The sequence below is a fragment of the Syngnathus floridae genome, chromosome 16, assembly GCF_059516105.1.
Source record: "Syngnathus floridae isolate MCC-2025c chromosome 16, RoL_Sflo_1.0, whole genome shotgun sequence".
Taxonomy (NCBI): domain Eukaryota; kingdom Metazoa; phylum Chordata; class Actinopteri; order Syngnathiformes; family Syngnathidae; genus Syngnathus; species Syngnathus floridae.
Window position 1 is genome coordinate 5,238,783 of NC_142428.1, and position 11,040 is coordinate 5,249,822.

The following is an 11,040-nucleotide window of genomic DNA, read 5'->3' on the forward strand; positions in this document are numbered from 1 at the left end:
CCTCCTGGTTCAGATCTTCTTTTCTGCATCGCTCAAACCTATTTGCAAACATCACCGACCTGGTTTCATTTTGCTTACCAGGCGTCGTGCTCAGGGTGAGGCCCCGCATGTCTTTTTTCTGCAGCAACTCCCCTCCGGCCACCCTGCTCCAAGCCGATTGCTGTTTGGACACGGACCAACCACAAGCATCCTGCTCAAATGAGCAGTACGATCCAAATGGCATCGAACCTGTACAAGACAGCAGATTGTCATTAGAGCTCATTGAAACACCAGACCGCAGCTGCTACCAAGACCCCTTCTTCTTTCCTCGGAATCATAATTTCCCAGTGGTAGGCGATGCGCGTGTTGTAAATTTAGAGTTAAGACACATGCGACGCTTAGGGCATGCTGTTATTGATAAGTCTAATGTGATTGTCGTCATCTGTTTTTATGACTCTGCTCATGCATCACCACAATGGAATTAAAACAATCAAGTTGTGACTGTATGTGATGACATTGGGCTGCAGCTGAAGGGGTCTCCATGGCTTGTAGGCTCTCACTGACTAGTTCCGAGGATGACAAATTGTGGTTAGTTACCCCCTCAGTTCTGTGTATAAATAGCGTGATTCCTAATTGTCTTATTTCTGTGTAATGCTGAAAGTCAACACTTCAACCACATCTTAAATGTTTTCTTTCATTCCCACTAAGTATACAGCCTGATGAAAATCCAATAGCAGCCACTCTAATCTATTTTTACTCATTTGTTACATTGTTGTCTTGAGGGGAAACAGTCAAATTCAATTGATTCCAAATTGTTTTTCATTTGAATGGGTTAATTACAGAGCTCGGGATTTTGGCTCTTGCGTGAATTATAAAAGACGGCACAAAGCTCCAGCGGCATAAACGACCAGTTTCACTCTAAAATATTCAGCCTTGATTTTCCAAACATATACTAACACCTAAAATAATTTTATGTGGACCTAGTCAGGGCTTGGTCAGTATTAGAAACCTTTCTAAATAGATATAATCTAATAACCTGTTTTTAGTAATTATACATAAAGACTGAACTAATTTTTCAAGCTATTTTTTTTTTAAGTGAGCAATATTTGAAAAATAACATCATTAACAGGTCAAAAAGATGCATTACTGCCAAATAAAACCTTACCGCAGATGAAGCCCTCATCCTCTCCTAAAGGGCAGTCCGTGTGGAAATCACACACATAATTTTGCTCGATGCAATATTCAGATTGTTCGCAGTAGTAATTATCGCCGCAGTCCACATCCAGCGGAATGACCTCATCCTTTTCGTCTTAACCACGACACAAAACAGAAAATCGTGCATGCGAGTTAGAATGCAAAAAAAATCAGTTTTGTTAATCTGATTTGTCTCTTATGAACTCACCCGATTGACAGTCTATGAATTGCAGTGAGTCGAGCGCCACGATGGAGCCACCCTGCAAACATCCAGTGTAGCTCAGAATCACCTGAAAGGGCTCGTCCACTGGGCCTATCCCAGTCTCCACCGCCTCCCACTCCGTTCTGCAAAATGTAGTGAAGGTAGTTCTTATTTTATTATTTATTATTATTTTATTTTATTATTTTATTTTATTATTATTATTATTTTATTTTATTATTATTATTATTATTATTATTATTATTATTATTATTATTATTATTTATTTTTTATTTTATTTTATTTTAAAACTGCTAATATTGATATAAGCCAATAACATGAAACACTGAAGCAACTACTGATACATTTTTTTGACAATAATTCACTCGAGCTGCCGAGACAGGTTGTTTTTGTGTGCATCGTTGAATCCATTTTTGCACACACCAATTCCGCCATGGCACAAACTTATCACATATGCCCATCCATCCTTCTTCTGTCCAGAGAGATTATATAAATTCATTTCCAGAATCCACATCAGAAGAAAGGAATGCTTTTATCTGTGCTACAGAGGGCTGCACCATGGCATTAAATCAATAGCAAATACCTGTTCTTATTTCCCAAACAACACTCTTGGCTTTTTCCCCATGCGGCATTCTATTCCGCACAGCCTCTGGGAACATCGCTCCTCATAAACTTGAGGACCACAAAAGGAAAAGGCATTACTCTCTCTGGTCTTGTTTGGTCTGAAAGACTGTATGGCCTTCTACTGCATTAAATCCAAACTTGTATTCTCTAGGTGCACGTCAAATCGCAACACACTGATTCATTCACGCACTAATTAAATGGGCAAGTTGGAGATAATAAACTTCACTGACCAGCCACAACATAATGAGCTTTTACAAAATCTACTGTTACTGTTATTGGAAATATTCTATTCTATTCTATTCTATTCTATTCTATTCTATTCTATTCTATTCTATTCTATTCTATTCTATTCTATTCTATTCTATTCTATTCTATTCTATGTATTTATGTATTTATGTATTTATTTAATTGAATTTAATTTAATTTAATTTTATTTTATTTTATTTATTTCTATATAAATATATACTAGATACCTGGGGTCCTCTCTCCTCTCAGATTTGAACACGGCGGTGTCACCGAACAAAGTGGAGTCAAGTGACTTGATCAGGACCGTTAGATTCGCTGCCGACGGTGTCGTCTCATAGTGGGCCAGACGTAGAACACATTGGCGCTCACTTTTTGGCATGATTGGGCTGGTTAAATAATACTCGCATCTCTTAGAGGCTTCTGCACCAGAGGAGGGGCTCAGGAGAAGAAAGTGACCTTAAAGAAAAAAAGCAGTCGTTTCATAATGTCAGTGCAAGGGTTTGAGAGAAACAGCAGACTTGGATATCAAAGACACAGAGCTTTGATAAACCGCCAACTCTTCCCCTTATGAATATTTCATATCGCGAGACATGTTAAGTTTGAGATTCTCACCATCAGAGCTCCCCTCCGAGTGGTCCGCCTCAGGCATCCGACCTTCTCGCTCAGTTTGTCGTGCAGATACTATGGACCAGTCACTTTGCTGGCTGTGTTTTGATGAAGTCCAGAGACACGTTGACTCAAAGTCACAGGAAGAAACTGCAAGATAAGAAGCACGTTCTGTACGATTCAAATATGCTGGAGCGTAATTCAACACCAGAACAAAACTGGTAATTAAATTACAGTGATTAGTGGCAATGGTCCACTCCAAGCCAAAATCCACAGAAAGCCTCCCGTCTTTCATTACACGCAAATCCTGCATCATTTTAACAAGCCTGTACAGCTTCACCGCATGTCACAATAATTGCCTCGACATGTGATTTGCCAGAAAAGCTGGAAGAAGGTGTTTGCAGGAAATATACGGAAAGTTACAAATCACCACCGAAGCAATCACAACAGCCCTTGGGTCATGCTTTTAAAATTCCTTTAGATAAAATCAGAAAATCGAAAAGACACACCATCACTCTGTTCATGTTGATTGATTGTGTGTGTGTGTCCGCATCAGAGCCGTACAGCACATTGAAAAACAAGCTCGTCATGTGATGACTGGAGAGGAAACTGCCACTTCAGCTAATTTGCCAAACGGATTCCCTGAGGGGATAATCCGAGCGTAAGGTCCATTATTAGTGTTATCTTTCTTTTAAAAAATTGGACTTCATTTCCCTGTCGTCATGATTTAATTACTTTGCTCACAAAGGATTGAAAAGGAGTCAGATTTCTTCATCTTTATGAAACTGCTTTATTGCCTTCTGCTCCAAAAGTCTCTTTGAATGGAATACTGTATTTAGCCATTTTCATTAAAAAGTAGATTCACTGATTATTCACTGACACAATAGAAAGTGTCGCCATCATGTACCGTCTAATTGACATTAAAAAAAACCTACAAGATTCTAATAAAGTCTTCTTAAATGAAGACTGGTAGCATTTTTTACAACATAAAAGACGGCTAACCGCATTAAAATGATGCTAACAGTTAGCCTAGTTTCTTTTATTACCGTGTTTTCCGGACTATAAGGCGCACCGGACTATAAGGTGCACCATTAATGTATCATGTCAGATTTTTAATCCAAATCAAATCATTCTCCATTTTATCTTTTTTATTTCAACTTCAGATGCAACAAATTACTTTATAATCAAAAAATAATGATCCATAGTCTTTTTGACTCATGATTCATAGTCTTCAGCGGGCCACTTATGACTGATTTCATGATACAATTCTTCAGGCCGGTTTAAATTTAGGAATTTGGTCCATATATAAGGTGCACCGGACTATAAGGCGCACTGTCGGCTTTTGAGAAAATTTTAAGTGCGCCTTATAGTCCGGAAAATACGGTATATCTTGTACTGGAGACCAGTCAAAGTAATTGGACCCTTACATTGATTGACATCAGCATGACGAGGAAGCATCGGATCTGACATGTCGTCTGGAAAAGTGTCCAGAAGTGCGTGGCAGTGACTGCATACTAAGAAGAAAGAAAGGGAAAACAAAGAAGTCAGTAAAAAAAACAAACAATAAACATACATGAGAACATACACCGAATAGCAAACGATTAAAATTCTCTTCAATGTGCTGATGACACTTTTTGGACACTGCTACGAGTTGATCAGAAGCATGAGGCAACACTGAGGCAATTTTGACTGTTTCCTATTCAGTTTATAGCTTGGTAGAGCTATAAGCTCAAATGATTGTTAAGAATTGTGTTGCTTGAGGGGTGGTGAGTTGATGAAGGACTTGACGCTGCATGTGATACAGTGAACATTTAAAGAGCGTGACCAACAAACAATGAAGACGACGATGGTATTGCTGTAATTCATTGCAACATAAGCCGTGTTACTGTGCAAAGGCGCCCCTGGGGCAAGGGCTAAAAGGCCAAGCGTGACTAATGAAATTATTTAATAAAAGCAGCCAGAACGCTAACAAGGGGGTTAAGCTATTAAATACTTGGGAAAGAAAATAGCTATGACGCCTGCTGAATGCAGAGAGCACAATTGTTTAAAAAAAAAAAAAAAAAAGAGAGAGAGGGGAGCATTCATTAAATATAAATACATGTCATAAAACACGAATAGGGTGTTATTAACATTGGATGGTGTTTGGAATCCCCCTAAAATTTTAAACTACTTTCACTACCACCCACGGATCTACTTGTTCGGTTCACGGAATGTGAAATTGGACAAATTGAAGGGAATAATCAGACTGCTTTGCGCCAAAGCACTACGAGAACCACAATTTTATCCTTCGTTCTGTCTTTTAACTTGCTGTTTTAGAATGAAGGCTGCGGAAAGGTGGTTAGCCCAAAACTACCCGGCGGGAGTAAATGTGGTTGCATGCTTCTCATTTGATTTCATTCAAGGGTTTGGTTCAGAGGAAAAATATGCTGTTGCTCCTGACCACCAGTAAATTGCTCATTTCTATTGTAGACCGCAGAGGATCAAGTTCTGAGAAATGCGTTTTATCCGCGAGACATCTAAGATTTATCACAAAATCATAAAGATAACAATCAGTGTGACGCATAACAATAAACAACAACACATGATGACTGAGAGGGCTGTTACAAAACCAAAATACTTGTCCTTAACATAATAACCTCAATGTAGCAAAACTAAAAAGGCACAGCATCATTAATCTCATTATACCGAAGCGAAACCAAACGCTGTCACTTTTTCTCCACCTGCTTAACATATCCCCCGATCCGAAACAATCCTGACAGGTGAAATCCCATAGCTGCTAAACTGAGCCATGCTAAATTGAAACTTCATCTGACAACTTTGCTGCAAACTCCAAGTAGGTTGCTGGCAGAAATGGGCTGCTTACAGGTTAATTGACAAGGTTGGATGAAAAAAAATAGACTAACTGTGCATTTCCTAGATACTAAAGATATTCAAGCCATGCTCATGGCTAATCTTATGACTGTGGTAGAGCGAACAAATATACAGTAATGCAAAAGCATTAGTCTTCATTTGTATTGCCTTCTCAGTGATGGAGCTTCGCTAACTCAATGATGCTGCTAAATGACATTCTCTGACTTCATCATTCACATAAGTTAGAATGGCCCTGGGATACTGAACGCCATGCTCGGTCCTCTTATAGTAAATCAAGTCGGTGACGTAGCAAATGTTGGCACTCCCGCAGATAGAAACGTCTTCTCAAGAGGACGGAATAGCTCGGGGGCCATTTGCTGGCTAAGTTTATAGGTTGCGGTTGGGGGTTGCGTGTGTATCTTGAGGGCATTGTTCAGTCTGAAACAGCAGCCGATAACATCGCTTTATAAAAGTTCAGCTGCCAAGTCTATTTTGGAAGAGTTGAGAGAGAAATCAGTAGATCAGTCACTTCCAAATTTGGCTGGCTCTTCTTAAAAGAGGAAACAAGCCAGTGGTATTTGTATAAATGAACATCTTATGGCTTTTTTCCAATGGAAAGTTCCAACAAAGCAAAAACCGAGCCCACAAATGATTGGACATCTCCTCTGAAGATAAAACAGCTTCCCCGCGACAAGGTTTGAATTAAACAAAGAATTTTGATTCAAGAGGGAACTAATGAGCCTTACTTTTTTATGTATTGATTAAAGTCCAAAAATTTCTAAATTTGGCACACTATAAGAAATGTCGTTGATGACCCTACTAAATTTTAATGAGTAAAATATAACTAATTAGGCTGTAGACCACAAATCATCATCAAATCAAGCTGTTGTCTCTGCTCTCAAATGCTGTGAGTGTTTTGCTTCAAGAGTTGCTGCTCCTGTTCTACCGGGGATTCCTGCAATCCCAAGATAAACACAATATATGAAACACTAAGTATGTGTCGATTGTTTGGGCCTTAGGAGACTTCAGTGCAAAGAGAATCATGAGAGTTCACAGCCATGTCATCAAAACAAATTTCAAGTTGGTTCAGCTCAAGTTAGGCAGTTTTTGATGAATCATCGGCTGCAAGTATGAACATTCTTGTCTGCTTTACTTCTCAACCTTTTAAAACACATCTCGTAAATATTCACGTGCAGTCAATCAGGCTTCTGCAAACTAATGAAGTCCCATGACTCCATTTCGGACTTGCGTGTTTGCGATGGTATGTCTACGACGATTAACTATGACAAGAAATGGCAGCACAAGATAAACTAATACAGGAAACATTTAATCCAAGGTGACTCAAGTACTGCAAGCTAGCATCTTGATGAAAGTGGAAGCTCAGAAGGATGGTGACATGGCCTCTTTACATTAACGTGATGGCTTTTGCATTTTGAATAATATGAACCCCTCAAATAATCCCTCAATAACCCATCAAATAATATTTGATGTATGCATCAAATCAGAATTGAGCACTTGGACCAAGTCTGGTTCTAAAGTTAGATCAGAACATCATCATGACCAAGTGATGTTCACAGCATGTCTATTTCCTATTCAAGCAACAAAATAAAAAGTCTCCACCTTGACAACTTTGGCCGTAACGTTATGCAGCGATGAACTGACGTGAACTCAAATCTTGTGATACATCATGCGACCGTAGAGGCCTTGACATTGGCTACTCTGTTAGCATCTTGTGTACTTGGAAACAGTCTGTTTTCATTAAGGAGTTGCTAAGACAACTCCAAAAAAAGACTTGCACACATGGAAATGACTTAATTTGAAATATTTTAGATTTCTTCCATGATTCTTGTTGCTGTAATGGCTGAAATGATGTCACAAAATGGATCGGCAGCCTTGGTTGAAATCCAAACCAAGTTAATGTTCAACCACTTTGTTGCTAATAACCAGAAGAAAGAAAAGGGCCTTCAAGTGCACGACTCGAACGGGGAGCGATGGCTCGCTCACGTGTCCGTGAAGGAGTCGGCCGAGTGATGCCTGGGAAAGCGCCACTTTCATCTGCAACATCAAGTTGGCTCTCATCCAGCCACTTCGCTTGTGCACTTATGCTGCTTCTGCTCGCTCCTATCGGAGTCCCACAACCATACAGCGTGAGAGCGAGCCAGACATACGCTAACTGGGCGAGGCAGCTCGTTCATGACGCATGTTGCAGCGAAAGTAGTGACGCACGTTCTCCTTGGAAATTAACACATTTGGTTATTACATTACAAATGAGCAATAAAAACTACCTTGAGTATAAGTGAAAGCAACCAAGAAATGGGTTAAGTTATTTCAATTTCAACACAAAAAAAAAAAGATAAAGAATAACAACTATCTTGAACACCACTAAATCCAATCATCAACAAAAACTGCTTCATCCAAATAATCAACTCAACGTTGGATAAAAGTAACCCAATCTATTCAAAAAACACTGATTATTATTTTCTTACTGAGGACAGAAATGTGGGAAGCATTTGAATTACTTTTCGAGGTTTCTTTAATGAAACACAGGGCTGGATAACTGCTCATCATGCCAACAGCTGATTTTATTTTAAACAAGCTTTTGGTTTTCCTATTGTTTTGACCAATACCGGATATGGGTATATTAAAGCAATCCTTGCACAGTAGGACGGCATAGTGGTTAGGAGTTGAAGTTTGGGATTCAAATCTCAACCTTCCTGTGCAGTTTGTGTGTTTTCCCTCAGAAAATTTGAGACAGATGCCCGTAGCGTTACCAATTTTTGTTAAACTGAAAATTTGGCTGATTGTGTGGAATTTGATGTTGATTCATTGTGTTTTGAGTTGGGCCCATTGCCTGAACTTGGCTGCAGTGTAAAGAAGCCTAAATTTATGTCGGCTATGGTTAGCTGAGCAACATCCGTGTGATGGACAGCGTTCCGTGTATGCAGCTCAAAATAAATATTTTGGGTGAACTCAAAATTTCAACTGAATATTTTACTGTTGTGAAAATTGGCTTTCCTGCATTTCATAACAAATAAGAGTTTACAGAACAAACGGTCGTTGCCTACAACTCAAAAGATAAAAGTAAAACCTAATATTGTTGTCGTAAATCACTTTGTCCAGAATGAATGATTGCTTTCGTTCCAAAAGAATTAAGTTGTGTGTTTTTTTTTACTGCGTGGTAACGAGAGTTCAGAATAATCAGATTCTCTCGTTGAAAAACAATATTAAATATTCAAAAGTATATTATAAAAAAATAATGATGGCCAAACACAATGCCTGTTTTGAAGGGGACAGTTCTCTTACTTTTATAGTTCCACTGAGACAAAAACTGAATAGTTTATGAGTGAATGGTGTTGCGTCTGCAGTGAGTGGCCAGCTAATAGCATCAAAACTCAACTTCTTTGGCAAGCAAATATGTTGAGACAAGTTACACTGCCCTCTTGTGGTTTCTAGCAAGTATTGCACTCCTTTTTGCCGAAGCTAGCCTTGGTTATAAAATGCAAGTAAGCTTAATTATTTAGATTGTTATGTTCAGGATGGGCATAACAATCAACAAATATATACTGTTAGAATATTTTTTATTTTTTATTTGCTTATTTTTAATTTTGATACACCTGCTGCTGCTTTCAAGCGCAATATAAAGGGAAAGGAATTATGAGGCAACTCTCAGCTTTACTCAAAATGAACAAAACAGACATTGCTCATGTGGTTTTATGGTTAATAAAGAACAGATGGCACACTTGGACGCCTTGTGGCTTGTTCAAATATTAGTATCATGTTTTAGATTTCTCAAGAGGGGAAAAAAGGCAACTGATTTGTGACCATTGTGATTGCCTAACGCTGGGGTGCCTGAATTTAAAACTTATTGTTCTATATTGTATGTTAATGTTGTGTGGAAATGTTTGATGATTGTATTTAACATTGAATGCAGCAGTGGGAGGGATTCCATTGAAAATTCCACTAAAAGTTACCGTAAAACCCCGTCCATTAAAGGAACTAATTTATTTTGACTATGTTCTAACATGTTGAATGATGCAATTTGATCAGAACACCAAAGAGAAAGCCAAAAGTAGCGATGAATCACCACTTCGAAACAAACCGGCACAAACAAAAACACAGAGAAATTATATCCGACAACTGTTGTGTATTTACATATTCAGGAAAAACCTGTATAATATATGTAAAGCTAAACTATAAGTTGCATGCAAGATGGCAAGGAAGGGAGAGTTTTGGCACATATCAATACAGGGGCACTGATTGCCTAAAGCAATTATAGCATAATTATAATTATGCATTTGGCAATATGCACTTACTGAGAGGGCCTTCTGCATACGCTGCAAGGGGACATAAAAAGGTATGCGGTTGGGGGTCCATGTGAATTACCGTTGCCTATAAGCACTTTCCAGTGTCACAACAGAGGGTGAAGCTCAGAAACAAGTGGCCTGGATAAAGAAGCGGCAAAGAAAAATCGAGCTCCGCGGCCATTCAAAATCGAGCGACCTTTGTGCAATGCACTTCAAAAACCACTTTAAATCAACAATGCTAATTAGAAAGCATGCGTGGAACAACACCCCACTCGGATGTGGATAGCAGTGAGAATATTGTGCATTAATGGCAAGTTTTTTTATGGATTTAATGCAGAGCAAATTGCTTGCTTAAAAAAATATATATATATATATATGTGTGTGTGTGTGTATATATGTGCATATATATATATATACATAATATATATATATATATATTGTACTGAATATATGAAGCATTAGTAAGCTAAAATAACAGATTTTTTCCTTTTCAGTCAACAATTCTCAACTTTTTTCCACAAGTCTCGCCACTTACATATCAATTCATGTCAATTAAAGTCTTCACAAGTTCGCCCCGTGGTTAATCTAGGTCAGTGCTATTTTTTATTAAATGTGAACATGAATGGATGTTTAAAAATACACATCAGAATAAGAGTTTGCATATTAAAATTGCCAAAATAGTACGAAATAACATTAAGAGAAAAGTTTCAGATTCAAGAGACAATCGACTGATTAAACTTGCCACTTACTTAATAGAATGGCGACGTGAAGAAAAGCACTTTGCGTTCTAAAATCGTCCATGGCTCTCTTTTGTAGTCAATCCAACCCCCCAAAAAAAGAATAAGAGTCCGCACTGTTTCGGGCGCCTTTAGCTCCTCATGTAGCCGCAGAGGAGACGCACGCAAGCAGCCCCAAGAGACGCGGCGGCTGGTGCGGCTGTTGGTTGGTTGGCTCGCTTCTTGGCCCGAGTTGCGCACTGGTCGATGTGTAGTGATGTTTTTACTGAGGTTTTTTAGT

The 11,040-nt window shown here is 38.7% G+C and overlaps 1 protein-coding gene across 1 annotated transcript in view; it reads right to left on the minus strand.

Moving 5' to 3' along the window:
* Positions 1 to 11,040, minus strand: part of ltk (leukocyte receptor tyrosine kinase) — a 27,843-nt gene extending 16,803 nt beyond the window's left edge. Inside the window, exons 1-7 of the mRNA XM_088400531.1 lie at positions 10,773 to 11,040; positions 4,297 to 4,383; positions 2,876 to 3,019; positions 2,491 to 2,719; positions 1,382 to 1,518; positions 1,145 to 1,288; positions 79 to 228 (exon numbers count right to left, since the gene is read on the minus strand). Coding sequence (XP_088256657.1) covers positions 79 to 228; positions 1,145 to 1,288; positions 1,382 to 1,518; positions 2,491 to 2,719; positions 2,876 to 3,019; positions 4,297 to 4,383; positions 10,773 to 10,824 — 943 coding nt within the window. The 5' untranslated portion in view covers positions 10,825 to 11,040. The remainder of the gene's footprint in view (positions 1 to 78; positions 229 to 1,144; positions 1,289 to 1,381; positions 1,519 to 2,490; positions 2,720 to 2,875; positions 3,020 to 4,296; positions 4,384 to 10,772) is intronic.